The sequence below is a fragment of the Phocoena phocoena genome, chromosome 4, assembly GCF_963924675.1.
Source record: "Phocoena phocoena chromosome 4, mPhoPho1.1, whole genome shotgun sequence".
In the NCBI taxonomy this organism is placed as follows: Eukaryota; Metazoa; Chordata; class Mammalia; order Artiodactyla; family Phocoenidae; genus Phocoena; species Phocoena phocoena.
This window is the reverse complement of record NC_089222.1, coordinates 135,465,085-135,490,534: the sequence shown is the minus strand read 5'-3', so window position 1 is coordinate 135,490,534 and position 25,450 is coordinate 135,465,085. Positions and strand designations below refer to the sequence as shown.

The 25,450-nt window shown below is 50.0% G+C and overlaps 1 protein-coding gene across 3 annotated transcripts in view; it reads right to left on the bottom strand.

Annotated features, from left to right (window-relative positions):
* Positions 1 to 25,450, bottom strand: part of ITSN1 (intersectin 1) — a 169,220-nt gene that overhangs the window by 17,935 nt on the left and 125,835 nt on the right. For all 3 annotated transcript variants that reach the window (XM_065875722.1, XM_065875723.1, XM_065875724.1), the window contains 4 exons: positions 13,381 to 13,502; positions 11,459 to 11,565; positions 5,805 to 5,988; positions 3,697 to 3,795 (listed from right to left, as the gene is read on the bottom strand). In XM_065875722.1, coding sequence (XP_065731794.1) covers positions 3,697 to 3,795; positions 5,805 to 5,988; positions 11,459 to 11,565; positions 13,381 to 13,502 — 512 coding nt within the window. The remainder of the gene's footprint in view (positions 1 to 3,696; positions 3,796 to 5,804; positions 5,989 to 11,458; positions 11,566 to 13,380; positions 13,503 to 25,450) is intronic.

The window sequence follows — 25,450 nt, the reverse complement described above, 5'->3', positions numbered from 1 at the left end:
TTTAAGTATTGATAGTTTGATTAATATGTGTCTTGGCGTGTTTCTCCTTGGATTTATCCTGTATGGAACTCTCTGTGCTTCCTGGACTCAATTAACTATTTCCTTTCCCATATTAGGGAAGTTTTCAGTTATAATTATAAGCTCTTTAAATTTTTTCTCAGTCCCTTTCTTTTTCTCTTCTTCTTCTGGGACCCCTATAATTCAAATGTTGGTGCATTTAATGTTGTCCCAGAGGTCTCTGTAACTGTCCTCAATTCTTTTCATTCTTTCTTCTTTATTCTGTTCTGTGGTAGTTACTTCCACTATTTTATCTTCCAGATCACTTATCCGTTCTTCTGCCTCAGTTATTCTGCTATTGATTCATTCTATATAAATTTTAATTTCATTTATTGTGTTGTTCATCATTGTTTGTTTGCTCTTTAGTTCTTCTAGGTCTTTGTTAAACGTTTCTTGTATTTTCTCCATTCTATCTTCAAGATTTTGGATCATCTTTACCATCATTACTCTGAATTCTTTTTCAGGTAGACTGCCTATTTCCTCTTCATTTGTTAGGTCTGGTGGGTTTTTACTTTGCTCCTTCATCTGCTGTGTGTTTTTCTGTCTTCTCATTTTGCTTAACTTACTGTGTGTGTGGTCTCCTTTTCGCAGGCTGCAGGTTCGTAGTTCCTGTTGTTTTTGGTGTCTGCCCCCAGTGGCTAAGGTTGGTTCAGTGGGTTGTGTAGGCTTCCTGGTGGAGGGGACTGGTGCCTGTGTTCTGGTGGATGAGGCTGGATCTTGTCTTTCTGGTGGGCGGGACCACATCCAGTGGTGTGTTTTGGGGTGTGTGTGGCCTTCTTATGATTTTAGGCAGCCTCTCTGCTAATGGGTGGGGTTGTGTTCCTGTCTTGCTAGTTGTTTGGCATAGGGCGTCAAGCACTGTAGCTTGCTGGTTGTTGAGTGGAGCTGGGTGTTGGCGTTGAGATGGAGATCTGTGGGAGAGCTTTCGCCATTTGATATTATGTGGGTCCAAGAGGTCTCTGGTGAACCAGTGTCCTGAACTCAGCTCTCCCATCTCAGAGGCTCAGGCCTGACACCCAGACGGAGCACCTAGACCCTGTCAGCCCCACGGCTTTTTTTCTTTTCCTCTGTGCTCAGTCTAGTTCCACTTGCTCATAGAGGGCCACATTCAGAGGCCTCCCCGCTGCACTTCAGACCATACTTTCTCATGGGAAATGGTGACAGTGACACCTCAGCTCGAGGGCAATAGTTGTGACTCTTCTTCTCAGTCCAGTTTCATGTGCTTATAGGGGGTCGTGTGCAGAGGCTTTGTGTCTAACGTGTCAGATCACAGATTCCACAGCAGACTTCTGCACGACACCTCATTGAAGATGACAGCATGTTCTTTACCGCTATTCTACACTCCTCTCAGAAACGTCTAGTTGTATATTTTACCTGTTTTTCTATTAGGGTATTTGTCTTTTTCATTCTGAGTTATAAGAGTGCTTGAGATGACAGATAGATAGATAGACAGATAGATAGATAGATATTATAGATAGATAATCCATGTGTATTTCAGTATCTTCTTATATACAGTTAAAATCTGTTTACTCAGCTTATATCTGTCATTTGTCTTTTAATGTTCATTATATTTTGTTACACAACATTTTTTAAGAAAAATGTTTATTCAAATAATATTAACACATTCTTGATATGCAAGAGTCAAACAACACGGAAGTATAGATAACAACTGTGCTCTATCCCCTTTGCTCTCCTGCCTCAGAGGTAACTGTACCCAGGCTTAAGGGCATCCCTTTAGTTCCCTTCAGATGCTCCACATATATTTAACAGTCACACAGAGTTTTTTCTCGGTTTTGCAAAAGGGACCATACTGTAGGATTGCTTGTGAAAGGTTGTTTTGGGGTTTTGTTTGTTTGTTTGGTTTGTTTTGTTTTAACTTAACAGCATTTTCTAGATATCATTCCAGCTAATATAAAAAAGTCTCTTTCATAGTATAGACTCACCACTTTATTTAACTACTCTCCTTAATGAACATCTAGGTTTCTCCCAGAGGAAAAAAAATTTTTTTCAAGTTGCTACAACTCTAAATTCTGTAAAGTTCTGTCTTTGGTGCCATGCTAAGAATTTCTCCACCTCAGTATTATAAAGAATATTTAATCTTAGTATTTTTACAGTTTTCCATATGTATGTTATAACTGGCCAACTTTAAAAATTCTCTTCTTAGGTTTGCTAGTTTTCAGTTCGTTCTTTTGGGTTCTCTAGGGTAACAATCATGTTTCTGCAAAGAATGATAATTTGCTTTTTCTTTTTTAATATTTATGTCTCTCAGTCCTTTTCTTGTTTTTGTTTTTCTCCCCATTAGCTAGATCTAGAACACCTATTTTATTTTTTTTAATATTTATTTTATTTATTTGGCTGCTCCAGGTCTTAGTTGCAGCATGCAGGATCTTTGCTGCAGCATGTGAGCTCTAGTTGCCTGACCAGGGATCAAACCTGGGCCCCTTGCACTGGGAGTGTGGAGTCTTAGCCACTGGACTGCCAGGGAAGCCCTTAGAACTTAAAAAGCTTGTTTCCAACTTCAATTCCCAACTAAATATTGGGGGAAGTAAAGAAAGGTGTTGAGTTAGTTTAATAGTAACTGTCAAGTTGGAGAAAAGGAAACAGTAGATTGAAAGCTTCTTTCAAAACTAATCCTTTAACTCAGCCAATGAGGCCACAGTGTATTTTGTGGGGTCATACTGGGCTTGGACTGAGGAACCGGCTTATACGAGAGGGAAATTTGCTACATATAAGGGGATTCAGCAAATAAGTAAATCTATTGAGGATAATGAGAGCCAGGCTTCTCATGGAGAAAGGAGTTATATACAGAGAAAGGGGAAAGGCTAGAATAAATTCCATGATACTAGATTAGAACAGGAAGTATTGGTGTGAACTCATGGGTTTTAATACATATTATAATATATATAAATCTTGAAATAAATATGTTTGCACACTTATGTTATGTAAATATGTGGGTGTGAATATATACACATACATATATTGCCTGGCTTGGCCACTGAGAGACTCAAAAGGCAACAACACCCCAGTATCAGTGAGCACACCAGTGTCTAGATCTGGGCTTCTAAATTCTCCACTGAAAGGAACCAGATCTAAAACTTCTCTCCAGGAGCTTTCCTCCCTGTGGTTATAGACTCACAGGCTCAGAGGATGTCTAAGTCTGCTCACTCACTTTACAGATGGGCATGCTGAAACCCTAATTTTTCTATTCTTTTCTTTCGGTATTGGCTTTCTTAAAACGACAGGAGGAAAACAATCATCTAATATCAACATAGAGTATCTCACAATGGCTTTCTGAAGATGAGTGGTGGAAACTATATTTCTTTCTCTCTTTCTTACTAGGAAAACCAAGGCCTAAAGACACTCTGCCTGTATTAGGAAAAGAACTGAGCTCTCGTGTTCCGACTTAGAAGGTGGAGGCCACTTGGTTGCACAGCTGAAGGCTGTGTATTATTAGCTCTTTTCATGATAAGCCAGCTTTTCTTTCTGAGTTACCAAGTAGATGCCTCCTGCAGCCTGTTGGTATAAGATTTCTACACAATAGATACCAGGTGTGTTGGCTGGCTAACCTGCCCATGGCCCCAGATTCCTGACCTGCTGGGAAAGCATTCCTCTACTTGAAAAGGCAAGACAGCTACTTACATTTTTAATGATCAGTGGGTATCTCGTTACCCGTTGCATAGGCTTCAGTATAAAACTAGAGAGTGGCATTCCCTTACAGCGAGGGTCCATGGCCAGTCTCTGCAATAAGAGATTTTTTTAAATGTACTTAAGAAGTTTGCAAAATCTGGTCAGTGACATCAACATCGATGTTATTCAGCACTCCCCACCCATCACATTGTCTCATTTATCTGAATGACAGCTGAGGAGCCCGGAGCTGGAAGAGCCAGGCTGGTTATCCCCAAGCCAGGAGGAGGCACGTTCCAGATGGAGAGTGGGAATCTACCTTGGACGTCACTCAGCTGCAGGGTTGACCCCTGCTCCCCAGATCCAGTGGACCTTCCATGGGACATGCAGTTCCTTACTTCCAGAGATGAGGTTCTGGTTTTACAGAGAATATTTCCTCTGGATACCTACCAAAACTTTATAACATTCCCAGGAGCAAGGAGAGTCACAAGACTATAGGGTCAGAACAAAAATCCCCCTTAAGTCCCAGAGATGCTGGAAGGGCCTGGCCGGATCTCACTGTCTGTTTTGGGCAAAGCCTGCACTCGCCGGTGGGAGCCCCAGAAGGGTAGGGATGGTGAAGCCGAGACATGAGGGTCAGGCCCCCAGTCCCAGGGGCTGTGGTTATCTCCACTCTGGACTCCCTGCCTCTTTCCTTCCACCACTTTTGTCAACTTGACTGGAGGACAAGAGTCCTTTTACCTCCAAAAGGTGACCCTGTCGACAAGTCACAGGGGTTATATGGTGACAGCTCTCAAAGGTTCTGGTCAGGTTTAATGTCTTAGGAACAGGTTTAATGCCATGACCTGGACCCCAAGCCCTGGGACCTGTCAGTGCCTGAACCTGCTCCAGCCGTGGACACCATTATTCCAGGAACACTTTGCAGCAGGCAAAGGCATGTCAAAGTCCCACAGGAATGAGGCAGGGAGAGGGGATGAGGGGAGGAGTGAGAAGGGGAGGGGCAACAAGGCCCCTCCTGGGCTGGTGTCAGCATTTTCCTCAAGTTCAAGTACATCCAGTGATGAACTCATCCTGCCTGCACTCAGGGAGGACGCGGCCCTTGGCTGGAACCCCAGGTGGCCCATGGCACCTGGCAGCCCAGTATCTGCTCTCCAGTCTCCAGCCCACCATAGGCCTACTTCATAGCAGTGTTTCTTCCCTTAGATGCCCCACTCATTGGGTAGGAAATCAGAGCATTTAATATTGAGAAACAGGGTGAGAAAGAAAGAACAAGAACATCTGATGCTACGGCGGAGAAGAGATGGCATTTTCCCCTCCCAGTGATGACTCCACAAACTTGGTTACTCGGGGGAGTGGGAAAGGCCTGCCCCCAAAATGCAGGAGGTACAAAGATAAGCCTGTCATTAGTATGATTATTTTGCTGTCTGTTCATCAAAATGTGCCTGTTTAGCAGACGTTATTTTATTCTCTTTTTTCTTCCCCTCTGGGAGAGGTTGGGGCTGATTGCATGGGCTGGCCTGGCCAGCAGAGACCCACCCCAGTGAAGGGTAGTAGACCCAAAGCCTGGGGTCTCCAGCAGCATGGGCCCACTTCCCCACAATGTTCCTTGGTGGGCACATGGCTCTCCAGACCCTTGTTATCCTCCAAGGCAGAGGTCCTGGCATCCCACACTCACCCCCATGGGCTTCTTAGAGCTTGAGCCCATCAAAAAGAACCAATTGGGAAAAAACAAAGGGTCCATTGGGATTGCCAGCCATTCCCTTTTCAGGTGAAGGGCAGAGAGCAGCAAAGAACTGAGGATGCTCAGATTAAACAGAATAGGAAACCTGAGGCCCACCAGCCCTCCTAGGCCTAAAATTGAGATGGAGGATTTAAACGTGTATTCAAATAACACCGCTCACACCTGGCCAAGGCAGAGCTTCTAGGCCAGCACTGGTCCCTCCTCTCCAAGCCCACCCCCTTGGTCCCAGCCACCCGCCAGTGAGGGGCAGCCCCTACTGTTCAGCCGAGACCTCACCCTTGTTGGCCTTCTGTGAATGTGTGAATCAGCCCCTCACACGCCCAGTGGCTGGAAGACGGCCACTCGGTGGGGGCAGAGACTCAGCTCAGCCTGGGCTCCTTACTTTGACAAACTCCTTGAAGTCGGGGGCCTCATCTGTCTTCTGCTGGATCAAGGCAGCCCCGTTGAGCTGGCAGCTGCAGAAGCGGATGTAGGGTTGCATGTGTGGCAGCTGGGCGGTCAGGATGTCCCCGATCATCTTCACAGGCATCTTCTCCCCAGACATCTTCTTGCGAACTCTCAGCGCTCTGCACAGAAACACGAGAAGTGAGCGCCCTCTTCACGCTCTCTGACGCGTACACAGCACACTTCCAGGTGGTACAGAAATGGGATGTGTGTGAGGGGCACAAACCCAGGGCCACTAAAGCATCTATGTGGCAGACAAGGAACAGAAAAAGCAATGAGTCTAGTGCTACAAAGAGGTATCACTGGGGCATTTTTCTTTGACATGAAGTCTGTTTGCTGGCTCTTAGGAAGAAAAACTTAAAAAAACAAACAAACAACTTTGCTGAACAAGTCAGCGTAAAAGACAATTTTTTCTTGTGGAAATATATGGAATCTTGTTTTTGAATAACTCAGACAGGATCCCTGGGTGGATGTCTCACTTTATGGATGATCTGTCCAGGCTGGTATGGCCCCAACACTGAACCTGTTTCCGGGGCCAGTGCTACCCAAGGGAAGCTGCTGTTGCCAGGGGCCATGGAGGCTCAATTTCAGACCAAACAAAACATAATCAAGATGGTAAATCAACTGCCACAGAAAAATAATCCCATTATGTTCACGAAAGCCAGGTATAAATGATTGTCTGAACAATCTGTGCCATTCTCTGGTTCACTGCTTCATCGCTGTGACTAATTTGAAGTTGACTGGATTAAAAGGAGTTCTGAAGAGACAAGTCTATTCATATGATAATGGGTCATAGACTCAAACAATTTATATCCTGGAAGCTGAGAAGAGACTAGAGGGACTGGAAAGTGTTTGTTCAGGAGTCCAGCTGCAAATGAGTGTTCAAGACCATAACAATCAGGACTGTGCATCCCACCCTTCTAACTCGTATGTCAACTCCTAACCCAGCATCTATAAGAAGGGCGTGACACTGAGCTTTTACGCAGCAAGGATAGCAATGTACTATAAGGGCAGGACCTCAACATATAAGGCCATGGGTGTGTTCTGCCTACCCTAGTGATTATGGATGATGGATGGCTGGATTGCTGGATGCCTGGATGGCTGGATGGCTGGATGGATGGATGGATGGATGGAAGGAACAGAATGGTATGATATGGGATTTTTACATAAGGCTGGGAGGGTGTTACTATGAATTCCTCTGGTTGCTTTAAAGGTCATGGGTAGGGCTATATAATTCTAAGAAGGCTCTGCAATCTTTGTATTAAAAACTTCAGATCACTTTATTTTCTTTCTCCTACATTTTTGGTTAAAGAAAAAAAAATCTTTGGACTGGGAAACAAGCCAAGGAGAAAAACTTTAGGGACAGTGCATTATGTGGTCCAAACAATGAGCCACTCCCCCTCAAGCAGGTGCCCTTGTGGGGAGAGGTGCTGGTCAGCGCTGGCTGCCTGGGGTGTGAGGAGTGGCAGGTTGGTACCCTCAGGATGGCCAGGTGGCCACTGCTCATTGGGGGGTTGGTGTGGAATATCTCCCAGTGTGTAGAAATTTGCTCAAGGGTTACGTCACTACCAATTCTGGGGGATGAGAGTGCTGAATAACGATGTTACAAACTTGCTATGGACGGAAATGGGAAGAAATTCCATCGTTCCATGATTTTCCAATGAGGAGCAACACAATCTTTCTGCAAGGGAATAAGAGTACGTTCACCTGCTCCCCTCCTTTTATTTATTGTTTTTAATGATGGGGAGAGAAGAAAAAGGGAAAAGAAAAAAGATCACATGCAGATCATCACTGTCTTGAGGAAGTTAAGCCAGTTCCTGGGTTCTGGAGGCCCACGCTTGGAGACCTGAGTTGTTCAACTGCGAGACAGACCTAAAATCAGGCCCCTGCTATGGTCCAGGCACCTGTTAGGTTGAACTGTGAGTCAACTTCTGGGATGTTCTAGCGCACAGGCAAGGCTTTTGAGGACTGAGTTTGGGTGGGTTGAAACAGGGCACATCACCAGGCTCAGGGATCACATGAATCCATTGCTGCAGCCTCAGCCCCGCCCTTTGGTGAGCTGGTTTGTAATCTCATATAGAGGTCTATGGATTCAAGGTCTTGAACTGTGACAGTAATCGATCAGCTAATGAACACATAAGAGAGCCTGACGTTTGCTGAACGAATGAGTAGCCCTCTGACGTTCGCAGATCAAGGGGATGGTCAAGAGGGCTGGCCTTTATGAATATGTCCTATGTGTCAAACAATTTTTTTTAACCTATATGACTTATTATCCCTATTGACAGTTGGGGAAACCTAGGCATGCAGAAATCGAGTGACTTGACCAGAGTCACACAGCTCATGGGTGGCAGGAAGCCCTGGTCTCCAGAGCCCACAGTCTGCAAGAACCGCATGTGAGAACAAGCACCGTGCCCAGCCCCGCCTCCTCTCAAGCTGCTCGGGGTTCCTGGCCTGTCCTCGCTCCAGAAGCAGCTCCTGCCATCCCACCAAGGGGGGCTTCCACGGCCCCTCTGCTTTTCCCTTCCCTTCTGTCCTTCCTCTTCATTTCCTCAAGCCTCTCCCTCCTTTCCTCTCACCCTGCCCACTCCCACCCAAAGCCCCTTCTTTCCTTCTCCCCACCCTGTCTTTACCCCACAAGTTATCTTTTTCACTTTTTATTTTTCTTTGTTTTTCTGCCTAAAATAAAATCATGGCTATTCTTCTTAAGTTAAAAAGAAAACTGAATACTTAATATTTAAGAAAAACTTTTTTTGGGGGGGGAGAAGCTCTTTCATTTATTTATTTTTCAAGCAAGGAGGCAGGAAAGGATCTTGATTAAAAAAACAGCTGCAGTACCTGGTTCTACACACCCTATCTCACTTCTGCGTCCCTACTGCTATCATTTCTAACAGCCACCCCTAGGGGCCTGCACCTAGCTCTTAACTTTAAAATGTTCTAGATTCTTCTCCCCTACTCTGTTCATCGAAGGCAAACGTCTCAGCTCTCTGCTCACAGGTAAGAGAGCCAACCATCCATTTTAACCCCCAACCAGAGGCGGCATTAGTAGGAAGTCTGTGTGCCCCAGGGAGCTCCCTTTTATGTTCATTTTATTTGTTTCTTATTTATCTGTTTGATAAACCCTACGTCCCCCCTCTAGGTACAAGGAGTCGCTGGCCCTTGTATCAGGAGTGAGAGACATGCAGCTGCCCACTGCGGCCTTCCAGGGAGAGCTGCCTTAAGTTCTCTTCATCTTCTTCCATCCTGCCAGGAGTCCTAAATCTTCCCATCATTGGGATTAGTCCTTTGCACAAAGAAATTAAGTCTATGCAGCAAAATTGTATAATCTACAATATGGGCGCTCACCATAAAATTCTTTCCATTTTTTCTGGTATGTTTGAAAATGTTCATAATAAGATCTTGAAAAGGAAAAAAAAAAGAAAAGCAAGGAAGAAAGAAGTCAGGTCCCCGGAAAGCTCCTGCTAAATACAAGTATCTTATCTGGAAAATGAAAAGATCAGCCCAACTCACCAATCGGGTCATCAGAGGAAGGCGCAGAGCGTACCTGTGATGGGAGAGGGGGTGTCTGTGCCCGCTGGTGCCATGATTGACAGGGCGCCAGCTGTACACCTGATCTCCTTGCTCCCTGGGATAACCCTGCATGCTAGACAGGGCAGGCGCCCTGACTGCAATTTTACAAGCTCTAAAACAAAGGGGTGGGGAGTTATCTGCCCGAGGTAACTGCCCCAAACGAGTTAGAAGGCGCTGGAGCCCAGGTGAAAACTTGAGACGTCTGCCTACTGGTCTCACCTTCTTTCCATCGAGGGCAGGACAGGGTGGAACCCCTAGTGGGACCCTGGGCGTTGTCCACAGAGCAGCCCGGGGCACCCTGATCGCCTTCTCTGTGACTTTGGACAAGTCACTCAACCTCTCTGAGCCTCGTTTCCGTGGTTGCAAGAGCGTTCTCAATTCCTACCTCCGGGGCTGTGGAGCCCATCAGCGCTAATGGAAGGAAGGAGCACGCAGGCCTGGCCCTGACAGAGCTCAAGAAAGGGGCTTCTGCTTTCCCGACAGGAGCAGGATGGAGGGTTAAAAGTACAGAGACAACAGAAAGGCATGGGGAGCGCCGATGCTGGGAGGGTTGGGGAGGGGTGTCACTTGGGAACATCAGACACATTTCCCGCCTCCCCACCCCCATGCAGCCACCCAAGGAAAGAGGTGTTAACTTGTCGGTATATGTTCAACAGAAAACCTTTTCATCTATTTCAAAACAACCTATCTCCAACACTTTAGGTTTAGTACTTGTAGGTTCAGGGGTTAACTATCCCACCTGCCCCAAGTGACAAGGCAGCCTCTCTCCAAGGCAAGAGTGGGTGCTCAGCCCACCCTGGGGCCCAAGCCCAGCACTTACGAGGGACCAGGCAATCGCTGTCTAAATGCTCCCTAAGGAGAACCGTACGTGGTAGATACTATTATTACCCCCATTTTACAGATGAGGACACTGAGGCCCAGGGAGCACAGGCGACTTGCTCAAAGCAGGTAGGCAACAGCAGGGTGTGAGCCCAAGAGTCTGACCCAGACCTATGCTAGAAACCTCTACAATATGCTTCTCAAGGGGGGTAATGGAAATACTTTCTCCAAGCCACCCCCATGCCGTCATCTTTGATTAACGTCTTCTAGAACATAGAGACGGAAGACGTTATAGTTTTTCTTCACATCCACCTCTCTGTCCATCCCTTCATCAACTCCCAAACACACTCAGGAAAGTGGGGACCTGAAATCACTTTATAAAATCCCAGGGACCATATTCAGGGAATAGCTGCTTCCCAATTATATGAACCTAGAGAGCTGGAATGGACACCAGTTCCCAGGGCCTGTGCTTCATCCTGGCCCCCAGGATCACCACAGACTTCATCTGTTTTCTAGCAAATGATGTTATACCGAGGGCCTGGTGGACACAGATTTGGAAGTTTTTTTAAGAACTGGAAAGGACTTTTGTGATGATGTAATCCAATCCCTTCCTTTTACCGGTGGGGAAACTGAGGAAGGGCAGCAAGTTGGGCTCCAAGCCCAGGTCTCCAGACTCCTGGCCCAGTGTTTCTCCCTGGCCCTGCAGCTGCCTCTGAGAATTAAAACAGGAATAAATAAAATAGCAACTGCTCCAGGCCAGCTCCTCAGAGGCCTATCCTGAGAACTGCCGCTGACCGTGGCCATGCGCGGTCCCACCGTTTCCCATCTTCAGGAGCCAAGAAAGTCTCAAGAGACCAACATTCCCCCAATGGAACCAGGGTCTGAGGCATGGGGGGGCTGCCCCCCACCTGGATGGAGCTGGCCAGCGATTAGGAGCCAGAATCGGCCCAGCTCTGTTCATTCTAGAACCACGGTAAAAGCAGGAACCGGGATACCTGAGCAATCCATTCTCCCCAGTGAAAAATTGGGGGTGTGTTTCCAGAAAGCACCAGGGCAAGAAAGAGCGATGGTTCTTGTGAGTGGAAATGAGGAAGAGAGGCAGAAAGAAACACAGGGCGGCATGCACGGAGGGGACACACGGACGAAGCCTCGTAGCAGGGCTGGTGCGCGAGGGCTAAGGCAGGCTGGGGTAGAGGAGAGGCTTACTTCAGCAGTTTGATATTACACATAATCAGGTCCTTCCAGTTAACAAAAATCATAGCACCCTCTTTCTCTGTCAGCAGCTCAGACTCCATCAGGGGTTTCTGAAAGATCTACAGATGCAGAAAACGAAGCAGTACAGAAAGCAAACAGTTAGCTTAAAACTCAAACGCGCACGCACACACCGGTCTGTTCAGAGCCACGGGAAGGACCGAGGCGTCTGCAGCTTTGGCTGGGAGGCCCAGAAGCTGCAGAGTTTCTGAAGCAGGTGGCCCTCCCTCTGCCGGGGGCTATGGGGGGTGGTGGGTTCCCATCAGGTCCACACTGTTTTACAAGGAGGTCCACTAAACCCTGGAGGACAGGCCTTAACTCCACCAGGACTCAGCCGGGGGTCTGGACAAAGGCACTCAAGCCCTCACCTGCCACGGTGAGGAATTGGGCACAGGGGGGAAGTGGAGGGCCGAGAGATGCACGGGGTGGGGGGTACTCCCGCATTCCTGCTCCCAGCATCGGCTGCACAGACAAGCCTCAGGAAGCCCAGGGGAGCAGCCCTGGCAGCCGGGCCCCCAACCAGCAGCCTGGGGACAGGATGGACTCCTCTGCTCTGCCCGCAGCCTGGGCTGGGCCTGGGACGGAGCCAGCGAGCGAAGGCCTGGTACCAGGTGGGCGCTGCCCCCCTCCGGGGCTCCAGGAAATTGAGGAGCCTCACCAAGCTCCGCGTGGGTGGGCAACTCACAGTAGACCACAGGTCTTGGCTGAGCCCCACGTGGTGAGCCCCTGCCTAGAAAGAGGTCATAGCTACCTTTGCAGGCAGGCCACTCGCTGGAAGGTACCTTAGGGACCGGGGCAGGCTGAGGCTGATCCCTGGGAGCCCAGAGTACTTCATGAGTCTTTACGCTGATGTTGAACCTGGCATATACCAGGCCACTGCACAACGTACCGTATCTAAGAGGGCGACATTCACAGCCTAGACATCCAAGACCGTATATTTAGTGACAGTCACATGTCTTGAGAAAGGGACACCTCTTCATACCAATGCTCCCTAAGCATTAATGATGGCCTTGGGGGCCATCAACTCATCCTGCATCCTGTACTCATCAACACTGGGTAACCGAGCAATGCCTTTCTGGGTCGTTAAGACTATCAGAGGAGATGGTTTCACAATAGTTCGGGTACGGGGGTTCCCAAATGATCACGGTACTTTTCAAACTGTAGGGTGACCCCGACGTCCAGCTCTGCAAACCCCTGTCTCCTAATATGGCAACCTCCCATGCGTATGGACAAAAGGCTTCCTGAAAAGCAGAACTTCCCAACTCTGCACCTCCCCGTCCTCTGGACTAGGCAGACAAGGCCCTTCAACAGCTCCCCGGGAGGAGAGCCAAAATGAGACATCGTCCAGGACGGGGGAGGGAGGGTATGCACGGGGTGCCGGGAGGAAACATCTTCGTTCTCTGCAACAGATTTTTCTGGTGGGTGATGTGTAGCATGAGGAATAACCAAGACATCAGCAGGTGACTGCCATCTTTCAGATGTCACCGCTGGGGGCCAGGGACACGATGCTCTACAGCATCGATTAGCTGGTGGCTGAGCTGCAAGTGTTCTGAGCCGAGCTCAGACTCCCACCTCACAGCCCGTGTGTCCCCTCTCATGCACTCCTCACAGGCTCGTCTATCCCTGGCTTGAAGGGTCTCTGCCCCTCTGTGGGTGGGACTCACAGATGAGAATTGGGAGTCCGTGGCCACGGATGAGAATTAAGCATCTTCTCTTGGGTAAGACTCTCCTCTGTGATGTACCGTCCTGATGCTCCCGTACCTCGGAAAGCTTCTCACACTGGGAATCAGGACCCAGCCCTCCTTGACAGAGTCGCTGCCTTCCCCACCCTCTGCCAGTGCCCCCCACCCTGCCCCAGCACCCCCAGCTGCCCTTACCTCCGTGACCAGCTGCAGGTCATTCACATAGTTCTCCTCTGTGACAATGAGCTCGTGGATGTATCCCTGTCGCTTTCTCTCAGTTGGGGTCAACATATCCAAGAGGTGTAAGTCTGAACACCCTGCAAAACACAACCATGGGGACAACTTAGTCCAGGTCTGGGGAAGCCTGTACAGCTTCATGGGGAAGATCCCCAGGGTCCTCGTGGCCTCGTGGTCTCACTCCAGTTAGACAGTGTTGTCCCCTAAAAAGATATGTTCAAGTCCTATCCCTGGTAACTCTGAAGGGGACTTGTTTGGAAATAGGGTCTCTGCAGATGCAATCTAATTAAGACGAAGTCATATTCAATTAGGGCGGGCCCTAGTCCAATATGACTGGCGTGCTTATAAGAAGACGACACAGAGACAGACAGAAGGAACGCCACATGACGACAGAGGCAGAGCCTACAGTGACGTGTCTACAAGCCAAGGAATGCCAGGGATTGCTGGCAGCAACAGAAGCTAAGGGAAAGGCATGCAATAAATTCTCCCCTGAAGCCCGCAAAGGAACATGGTCCTGCCCAAACCTTGATTTTGGACGTCTCACCTCCAGAACTATGAGAAGATAAATTTCTGTTGTTTTAAGCCCACCCAGTTTGCGGTCATTTGTTACAGCAGCCTCAGGAAACTATTACAGGCCTCACACTCCTGCTTCAGCAAAACCACTAAAAGAGTGTCAAGAGAGAAGACTTAGTGGGGACTTCCCTGGCAGTCCAGTGGTTAAGACTCCGTGCTCCCAATGCAGGGGGCACGGGTTCGATCCCTGGTCGGGGAACAAAGATCCCATGTGCCACATGGGGCGGCCTAAAAACAAACCAAAACAAACAAAATAAACAGAGTAGACTTAGTAACAACTGGCTGACATTTCCTGAGGGCTCTCACCATGCCAGGTGCTCTACCAGGAGCTGAACACTGACAGTTGTGCTTAATGCTCGCATAGACACTAAAATCATCCCCATTGTACAGACAGGGAAACTGAGGGTCAGAGAGGTTGCCTCACCCAAGCTCTCTCAGCTGGGTGGTGGAGAAGCTGAGATGGGAACCTGACACTTTGACCCCAGAGACTGGACTCTACCCCAGATCACTGCTGTTGGATCCGAGCTACAGGAGGGCACACGGTTATCCTGAGGTTGGTTTTTGGAGGATGAAATGGCGATGCTGAGGCTCCTGGTGGGCCCGGGGATAGGGCAGAGGTGGGGCACATCCAGACACTGCTGGGCAAACTCTCCTGGACCAGGCTGCTGTCCTGCACTCACGGGAGCTGAGCAGTGAACCTACAGGCGGACAGGAAATTCCTCCAGGTGCAGACGGCCGGACACAGCTTTGGCTGCAGGTCCACGAGGAGTAGGCTCTGCTGCCGTTGGGTGGGGCATGCACAGCAGGTGGCGCCCGCCCTGGCCTCTGCTCACTTAGCTGGTTACTTGGGGTTGGTCTGCTTTGGATGCTCTCGGGTTTCGGGCAGAGGCTGTCCCCTGCCGCAGGCACACTGGAATGAGGGGCGGGGAAGCTCGCGGCTCTAGGGAGTACCCCTCCTGCAGGTCTGGACCTACCTCTTCCAGGTCAGTGGTCCCCTCACCCCTGTCCTTTTTATCAGGGGTTCTTTGTTTAATCACCAAAACCGGATTTGTAAAGAAGACTGGGAGGTGTCTTGGAGGTAGGTGGGGGTGAGGCGCTGAGTCCCATTCACTTGCTTTTCGCATCCCTTCTTCTCCCCACAAGGGGGTGCCGTGGAGCACAGTGCAGAACCCCCTGCTGGACACCAGTGGTTCTCAAAGTCGGGTCCCTAGGCAGGCTGCATCAGCAGCACCTGGGAGCTTATTAGAAATGCAGATGCTCAGGCCCCTGCTGACTAGACTGTGGAGCCAGGTCCTGGAATCTGATTTAACAAGCTATCCATGGGGCTTCCCTGGTGGCGCAGTGGTTGAGAATCTGCCTGCCAATGCAGGGGAAACGGGTTCGAGCCCTGGTCTGGGAAGATCCCACATGCCGCAGAGCAACTGGGCCCGTGAGCCACAACTACTGAGCCTGTGCATCTGGAGCCTGTGCTCCGCAACAAGAGAGGCCACAACAGTGAGAGGCCTGCGCACCGCGATGAAGAGTGGCCCCCGCTTGCCACAACTAGAAAAAGCCCTCGCACAGAAACAAAGACCCAACACAGCAAAAATAAATAAATAAATTTTTTAAAAAAAGAAAAGAAACAAGCTATCCAGGTAACTTTTTAGGTACACTCAAATCTGAGAAGACTGCTCTGAACTATCAGGGGTTCCTCAGAGTTTCCATCTTCCCCCAAGGGAGTTTCGAAATAGGCTCGTGACTGATCTAGTCTATATGCTGGAAGCTTCTGCAAATAGAACGATCCCTCTGGGGCGAATGATATCATAGACTTCTTGGTAAATGCTTCACTGGGCCCAAGATTAGCTCTGAGCTGGCGCTTCCAGCCTTCAGTGTTGTCCCCTCCCCTGGCCAAATGCCCTCTCTAGAATGCTGGAGCTTCTCTTCCTGGGACAGGATAATCCCAGGATGGGCAGATGGATGCCAGGAAAGCATCAAGGCTTTCATGTTAACACCCTCCATGGCCTTCCATCCGAGACCTCATTCAAAGCCGTGGCAGTGCGGCTAAACTACAATTCCACAGGGCCACGGGCTGAGTATGAGCCTTTGCGTAGGTCTGCAGATGCTTCTGGAACTCGGGCACTCTGCTCAGCCACCAGCTTGGCCTAGCTGTCCTTCCTGCCTCGGTGCTTTGACTGTGTTTTATTAAAACAATTGCATCAACAATGAATTCTCAGGAAGGAAGCAAGTCATGACTGCTCACCTGGGGGGCTCAGCCAACCTCTGCCAAGGTGATGCGTGAGCCCCGGCTTACCGGAAGCTGAGTGATATCACCAATTTCTTTAGCTTTCTTTAGGAAAGCCACCCAGGAAACACTCTTGAATTTGGGAGGAAAATATCTCATTCCTGCCTTATTCTTACCAAACCTTCCTGTTAGTGAGTCCAAGGGCCCAGGGGTAAGGCCATTTCTTGTTAAAGGGTAGAATACAGCCCTTACATTACAGACTTGTATGAACTCAGGGAAGCAGAGTCTCCCCTGCAATTTTCAGGACATTCCTTTCTTCAGGGATATCAGAGTACTAGTACAGACCAGCAGCTCTAAAACTCAGTTCCCACACACTGTGCAGTGACGTTTGCAGGGACACAAACATCGGGCTAGTAGTGGACACTGGTTGGAACAGTCTTCCAAACGTCCCCGTAGGTCACAATTCCTCTTGCAGAATCTGGTGGATGCTATGAACTCTTACCTCAGAAAACATATGTATACAATGCACACAATATACACATTTTGCACACAATTTTAAAGGATTTGCAGACTCTCTTGAAGCTTGCTCATGGATCTCGGTCCTTCATTCCTTTGACAAATATTTACTGATATCCTACTGTGCTGGGTGCTGGGAATTCATGATGGAAGAGGAGAAATGCCTGACCCCCAGAGCATAGCGCTAAGAACCCTGGGGTCCTCAGCTGGGGGTGATGCTGCCCCCCCAACAGTACTGAAGGCAGTACTGCCCCCCCCACAGGCTGAAGACGGTACTGCCTGCCCACAGGCTGAAGATGGTACTGCCCCCCCCACAGGCTGAAGACGGTACTGCCCCTCCCCCAGGCTGAAGACGGTACTGCCCCTTCCCCGGGCTGAAGAAGGTACTGCCCCTCACCCAGGCTGAAGACGGTACTGCCCCCCCTACAGGCTGAAGACGGTACTGCCCCCCTACAGGCTGAAGACGGTACTGCCCCTCCCCCAGGCTGAAGATGGTACTGCCCCCCCTACAGGCTGAAGATGGTACTGCCCGCCCACAGGCTGAAGACCGACTGAGGGTGGTATTGCTCCCCACCAGGTTGAGGATTGCACTGCAACCACCACTCAACTCCAGGCTGAGAATGAATTCTTGGTTGTCATAATGACTGGAGGTGGCTGCTGGAATTTGGGGGGCTGAACCAGGGCTGCTAGATGACCTGCAATATACAGGACGGAGAATGGCCCACCTCCAGTGCCAATAGCACCCCACTGAGAAACGGTGACATTCCTAGAAACTGATAACTGCAGCAAGGATGGTGCACATGACCAGAGACACACAGAACGACTGAGGAACCGGACACAAGGACCTGTAAGGAAAGATGACAGGAACTGGCTTGCTTTGGATTTCAGAAGTTCATTCTTCTGAGTCTTCAAGTTTCCCACAGCGTGGTTTTGAAGAAGCTCAGAGCCAGAGCAACAGCAGAAGGTCCAGGGTGGATTTTGGGCCACTGGTCTTAGAATCCCAGGTGCTGAGGCCAGTTCAGGGTGAACTGACCGTCTCCTGCTCATGGAGGTGGGGGACATGAGAAGGCTGCTTGGCGTCCTAGTCCCGGCAGCTCCAGCCTTCGGTCAATCCACCCAGCAGGCTGAGAAATATGGGGGGCCAGTGCTGTGTGACTCTAGGCTACTTGCCCCAACAAATCCCACCCTGTGCTGGCCCCCCAACCAGCCTGCCTGGAGACAGAGTGATGGTCCAGATGGCCTCTCCAGGACCCAGAACCCAATGAACAGCAAAGATTTTGTGGGGAGATTTGTCTCAGCATTATGTGCCAACAATGTTGGCTTGGGCTACTGAACTGACCCATAGGATGCTGTTTTAAAAATTCTTGCTGATGAATGCCAGACCAAGAGAACCATTAAAGACTTGAAATAGGTGCTTTGAACTCAAAAATAACCTTCCTTTGAAAATTTAATATTTAGAAAAACAAAAGAGTTTAGAAACTCCATTATTCAGAGCAGGGTAAGTGGAAAAGACATTTCAAATAGAGAGTTTTCTTTAGGGGTGGAGGGATGTGGTCCTTCTCTCCTTTGGGAACCAGAATAAACATGCTTTGCTGGCTTCCTTTCCCAGTGAAAAACGAGAGGGCAAAGCACAGCAAATAAATTTCGTGGACATCTCGGCATGATGGAGGGATTCTTATAACTAACTATAATCCACTCGCAGCTGAAATAATATTGCAAATGACTCCAGGCAGTCAGAAATGGTCCCCAATTACAACCCATGTAAAATTCCTAATCTGTGTGCTGTCCCTTATAATTTCGTATAGTTAGACACATTTACAGAACAGAGAGAGCCGTGATGCCCCTCTGAAAGGATTTGAGTCTGGGGCACTGCAGAAAAGTATCTTACCCCCAAAGATCATCTTGTCCCCTCAGTGGGACATTGCTCATAGGAACAGCATAATCTAAATAAATTGCTTTTTTACAAGAGTAATGCACGAACACATGCTTATTGTAAACAGTTCCAAAGACACGAAGTGTCGAGATGTAGGGTAAAAAGCCCCCTCTCCCTACCCCAATCATTCTACTTCCTTTCCCAGCGGGGACCATAAGTTTTAAAACCAAACCAGGCCCCACAGCAAGCTGGCCACAGAGCAAAGCAAATAAACAGGCTTCATTCCTCTTATGAAAGGGCCAAAATATACAATGAGATGGTCAATAAATATGCATTGCATTCCCCCTGAAGTCCAAGAGACACAGAAATAAGCAAGGTAATGTCCTTGTCCTCAAGGAAACTCAGCCCTGGGGGTGACTGGACATGAAAATTAAATTTAAAATAGCAAGCAACAAAGAATGGTCCTGCGGGCTGTGCCGACGGTGGAGAATGCAGCAACTCAGAAAATGAGATGCTCTCCATCCTGATGGAGGAAGGTTGTACGAGGACCTGGTCCTCCTTGCGCCAGGCTTCTATATGGCCAGGGAGGATGGGGCCATTATGTTGGGGACGTGTGGGCCAGCATGCCAGGTAAACACTGAGATGCTATGGAAGATAAGTGTGGAAGTAGACAGTAGATAAGGTGGGAAGTAGATTACAGAGGCCATGATGCCAGAGGGACAGGGGAGAAGCAGTATGGAAGCTTGGGCTATGGCTTTTCATCTTTAAGGGAAAGGATCTACCAGTGTCTGTGGGGACATTCAGTCCAAATCCTCTGGCTAAATGGCCCTGGGTCAGCATGATCCATATTAACTGGGATCCTGGAGCTCCTGTCTACACAGAAGGCTTCTCCAGGGTTGGCCTGAATGTAGGAAATGGGAGCCTCATGGCCCTGGTGTCTACTGCCAGGCGGGCACACTTCCCTCAAGGCTACACTGGATTCTCCTGGGAAAATGAATCTAATCGTGTTGCCCTTATTGCCCACAATGGATGTGACAACAAGAAGGTTCTGTGGTCAAAGCACTTTGTCCTTGCCCTGCAGCCGATGTCTAAGCCCCCTCTTCTCTAAGCTGTGGCCCGCTATGGCCGCAACTGTGCTTGACGCTGGGATTCACTGATGAAGGAGCAGGACAGGCGCTTGTCCTGTGGAAGCTTCAGTCTACTGGAGGCTGGGGCATATTATCCACACTCTGGTCCTTGCTGATTCACAGGTACCTCGTAGAGGACACCATGCACCCTGTCATCCATCCCTGAGACCTCAGAGGTGCAAATCCTTAAGACTGGATTTTTTTTTTTTTTTTTTTGCGGTACGCGGGCCTCTCACTGCTGTGGCCTCTCCCGTTGCGGAGCAACAGGCTCCGGACGCGCAGGCTCAGCGGCCATGGCTCACGGGCCCCGCCGCTCCGCGGCATGTGGGATCTTCCCGGACCGGGGCACGAACCCGTGTCCCCTGCATCGGCAGGCGGACTCTCAACCACTGCGCCACCAGGGAAGCCCAAGACTAGATTCTGATGGGGGTCTAGAAATGCCAAGTGGGCACGGAGGCCTGTGGTGAGAGGTGGGGGAAATCGTACCTGATGGCACCAAAGACTCCCTGAGCTATGCCCAGCTGAGCCCAGGCATCCCCCTGCAGCCTGTCCAGGGACCCATCAGGGCCTTCTACTCAGCAGCACTCAGTCACAACCCGGGAGTTTAAAAGCGCCAATGTGGTTTCCAGATAAGCTTAATTGTCTCCCAAGAAGAAGAATCCAGCTACATGGGCTGCCGGGCAATTTAACGACTGTTGAGAAGTGGCGAAAATCAAATTACTCTCAGGGATAAATCATCTCTTAATTTTGCATCAAAAAGAATGTTAGTAATTTTTTTTTAATCAAAGGCATGTCATCCATGGCTGTATAACCGATGTTGGAATTCCTGGTGTAGCATCAAGTGCCCCATGGTCTGCATTTGTTAGCTCATTCCTGGCCCCGTTTATGTCACCGTCCTTGTTTTTCTTTCTTTCTGAGTTCCTGCTGTCAATGTGCTCTATCCTGCAGTATTTTAGGGGTCCTTACTAGCCGCCGTAAATAAATCTTTTGAGTACACAAGGCAGATCGGTGTGTCAGAAGTACAAACACATTTCTATTGCAGTATGAGGAAGGAGGCCATAGTGTTTTTTTTATATAAGTTTATTTATTTTATTTATTTATTTTTGGCTGCATTGGGTCTCTGTTGCTGTGCGTGGGCTTTCTCTAGTTGCAGAGAGCAGGGGCTACTCTTCTTTGTGGTGCACAGGCTTCGCATTGCGGTGGCTTCTCTTGTTGTGGAGCATGGGCTCTAGGCGCGTGGGCTTCAGTAGTTGTGACACGTGGGCTCAGTAGTTGTGGCTCATGGGCTCTAGAGCACAGGTTCAGTAGTTGTGGCGCACGGACTTAGTTGCTCCGCAGCACGTGGGATCTTCCCGGACCAGGGCTTGAACCCGTGTCCCCTGCATTGGCAGGCGGAATCTTAACCACTGCGCCACCAGGGAAGTCCCAAGGCCATAGTTTTGATGAGAGGGATCTGGGAATATTTTCCAGAGGAGGAGGAATTTGAGTTGGGCTTTCCTCAGGCAAATTTCAGGGTGGGTGAGTAGGAGTTAGGGATCAGAGCAGAGGGGCAGTCGGAGAAAAGGGCAGCAAGAGTGCGGTGGTAGGGCTAGAAGGCAGGTGAGGAAGAGGGAAGCAGAGGCTGGGGTACCAGGGAGAACGGAAAGTTCACACGGATGCTACTCTGAGCCACATGGTTCCAAGTGCTGTACGTTCGTGGACTCACGAAATCCTCCCCAGTAATCCTATGTGGTAGCCACTGCTGTTATTCCCCATTGAACAGACAGGGAAATGGGCACAGAGAAGTTAAGTAACTTGCCAGAGCCTCAGTTAATAAAAGGCAGAGGGGATCTTACCCCAGCGTTCTTTCTCTTGATCACTATGCCTCTCGCCTGGTGGAAGGGTCATGCATCAGTGAGCCGGGCTGCTGTAACAAAGTTCCACAGACTGGGCGGCTTGGACAACAGACTGTATTGTCTCACAGTTCTGGAGGCTGGAAGTCCAAAATCAAGGTGTCAGCAAGTCTGGTGTCTTCTGAGGCCTCTCTCCTCGGCTGGCCATCTTCTCCCTGTGTCCTCACATGACCTTTCCTCTCTGTGAGATCATCCCTGGCGACCCTTTGTGCCCAAATCTCCTCTTCTTAGTAAGGATACCAGTCAGACTGGATGAGGACCCACCTTGATGGCCTCATCTTAATGACCTCTTTAAAAGCCCCTTCTCCAAATTCAGTCATATTCTGTGGTATGAAGAATAAGGGTAAGGGCTTCAACATATGAATTTTGGGGACACAATTCACCCCTAACAGGTGGGGAAGTACAGTCAAGGAGGCTCTGAACAATGTAGCTAGGTGTCTGGATTTTCGTCTTTGCTTGGGGAGCCAGGGAAGGTCTGGCTGTATCTTGGGAGGGTCACTGTGGCAGCTGCGTGGAGGATGGAGGGGGCCGTGGCTCTCGAGTTTGGCTGCATGTCGGAATCACCTAAGGAGCCTTTAAAAAGCCCGGCGTCCCCGCTGTACTGCAGACTCATCGAATATGACTGGCTGGGGTGTGACCCGGGTATCCATGACTTGTAAACCTTCCAGGAGGTTCTGATGCGCAGCCAACGGTGAGGACCATGCCATGAGAGGGAAGCTTGCCTGGAAACAAGGCGCCTGGTGTGAAGAGGGAGTAAGACTCAGAAACTAGATCTGTCCAGGCACATGCAGGATGAGAGTGGCCACAACCGCTGAACCGACTCCAGCCCAAGGCAGCTTACTCACGCCACTTGTCCGAGGAGATGTGATGGCCGTAACCACAGAATGCCATCCTCTAAGGCCATCCACACCCCAGAGCCCAGAGAACCTCTGATGCTCTGTTCCCGGAGGCCACACTGCCACCACCACCTGACCCCCAACTCCAGGGCTAGAGCTTGTAAGATCAGTCTGCTTGATGCCCTCATTTTACGGATGGGAGAGCAGAGTCCAGAGATGGACGGTGACTTCTGTGATCAGGAATAAAACCTTTGCTCTTGCTGCCTTGTGAAGTGGAGACTCACAAGGAAACCACGAGCTTTTGAAAGAGTGGGGCTGAGGGTGGCCCATACCCATGGCTCTCCCAGTCCATTCCTGGATGACCCAGTTGAGAGGACACTCCTGTCCTCAGAGCCAGAGGCTGGTGGGGGTTGGTGGCAACCAGACTGGGTCAAGGCTGCCAGGTCTCCTCTGAAAATGACCCTGGCTGACCAGTCCCAGGGCAGCCTCAGCCCATGGGAAGCTCCGGACACCAAACCAGCTCTGGGTGGTCCACAGGGGCATGGGTGGACTTCTCATCTCAGTGGAACTTTCTTCACAAGGGTCTAAGAACAACCTGGTCCCCTGTGGTCTCTCCTAACTTGGCAAACTGACCCCGCTGGAACACAAGAGACCACCCGAGCCCATGACATCTCCTTCTCTTTCTCAGCAACTGCAGAGATGCCCTCAAGTCCCTGCTTCCATGGAGCTTCCATTCTAGTGGAGGGGAGACATAAAACCAAACACAAAATCAATATATATTATTTAGGGTGGCGTAAGAATGGTGAATAATAAGTCTCATGATTAACAAGCTCATTTCCTGTTCTAAGGTCTTCTCACATGGATTTTTTTTTTTTTTTTTTTTTTTTTGGCTGCAACCGCACAGCTTGCGGGATCATAGTTCCCCAACCAGGGGTCGAACCCAGGACATGGCAGTGAAAGCGCCACGCCCTAACCACTGGACCGCCAGGGAATTCCCTCATGTGGATTTATCTTTTCAGAGCGGTGCCTTCCCAGGTGCAGTTGGTGCAAGGTTCTAGGCCACACACAGCGGGGAGACTGGACACTGGGGTGCGTCCTTTCCCTCCAGCCTCGCTGGGGATGAAGAAGTAAGCCTGCGGAACGACAGGGGGGGGCAACACCAGACTGTCCACCACTGACACTTCCTGAGCAACGGCCGAGAATAAGGTACCGTGGGGAATACACAAGTGTGAGAGGTAGGGGCTGCCCTCCAGTTTCTAAGCAGATGGGGAGACTGGGCATCATTCAGTACTAAATACAAAGGCAGGTACCTTTGCTATTTAGTGTTTGTAGGTCTTCATGGGATAGGACCTGGCTCCCAAGAAGCTCACAGTCTGAGGAAGGAGGTAAGAGTATCTCTGTCTATGCATCAGCCTCCATCCACTCAGCTTATGTACGGTAAGTAACTAGTATTCAGCAAAGAGCTCAGACGTGGCGGGTTAGAGGGGCTGGCCAAGGCAGCAGAGAAAGGAGGGGTGAAGGTGGGCAGACAGAGCAGCGGAAGATGAGGTGAGGGCATTCCAGCTGGGGCCCACCAGTGGCTTCAGCTTAATGCGAGAATCTTGGAGAGGTGGTGAGGAAAGTGTGGTGATAGAAGGTCTGGCTGCGTAAGACTCGACGGGCAGGGCGGGGCCGGTGATGGGGGTCCATGGACCCGAGCACACATACCACCTCCCCCGGACGTGCAGGCACACAGAGCCCTGGGAGGAAGACGAAGCTCAGGGAGGTTGAGTCGTGGGATCTCCAAGGCAGGGAAAGGCTCCACGTCCATGCTGTCTGCCCAGCCAGGATGCCACAGTGGGGACCAGTGATGAAAGTGGACCTTTCTTTTTTTTCTGGCTGCATCACACGGCATGCGGGACCTTAGTTCCCCGACCAGGGATTGAACCCGTGCCCCCTGCAGTGGAAGCGTGGAGTCTTAACCACTGAACCACCAGAGAAGTCCCAAAAGTGGACCTTTCCCTCAAGTAATTTGGAGGTCAGAGGAGGCAGTTTTCAAGAGAGCCAGTTGGAAACCCACTGGGCCAACAGAAGCCCGGACTTCTGTTTAGGGTCATCATGGTGACCCAAAAGGTAGCAGAAGGAACTAGGAAGAACATTAGACCAGGATGCTGGAGACCAGCCTGGGACTTCACCTCTTTAAGCATCAGTATCTCCTCCTGGAAGCCAGAGTAGCTGCAGCCCCTGCACCCACAACCCGTTCTGACGCCAGAAACGTGGAAGGTTTGTAGATGACAGAGGCCACTAATGGTGGTCCCGTCAGCAGCTCAGAAAGGAAGACCCTGGTTGGGGAAGGCTGAGCACAAATGGGCAAACAGGTAGGAATAAATGATGAGAGGGTGGGGCAGGGGCTGCACATGGGCGGGAGAAGGGAGCAGATCAAGCGGGGCCTCATGGACCAAATGCAAGATTGGGGTCACTATCCCAGGAGGACTGGGACCTCCCTGGACGATTTTAAGCAGAATTAATTGGGTTTTTAAAATAGCTCTCTGCCCATGGTGTGGAGAAGAGGCTGGAAGCTGGCAAGCATGGAGCAGGTACCGGGTAGAAGACTGGTGCATCCTCACGGGAGGAGCAGGAGAAACTCATCAACCCTTGGGGCGTTTGCACTGGCTGTTCCTGGGGCTTGGAATACGCTTCCCCTTGACGTTTGCATGCCGACTCTTTCTGCAGTCAGATCTCCACCCCTCCACGTGACCTCCCCAGAGAGGCCATCTGCTGTAGCCCTGGCCTTCCGTCACACTTGTCCCAGTTCATCCACCACTAGCTGAAATGATTTTGCTTATTTGTCTGCTGGTGGCCTCTTCCCGCTTGGGGAGCAGGCGCCCTGTCTGCTGGGGTTCTGCTGAGCTCAGCCTCAACACCTGGATCCATATTCCTCAGCTGAGATTCTCAAGGAAGTAGCGGGAAAGGAGTTGCTTGCTGGAAATCAGCATGCAGGCGGTGTCCTG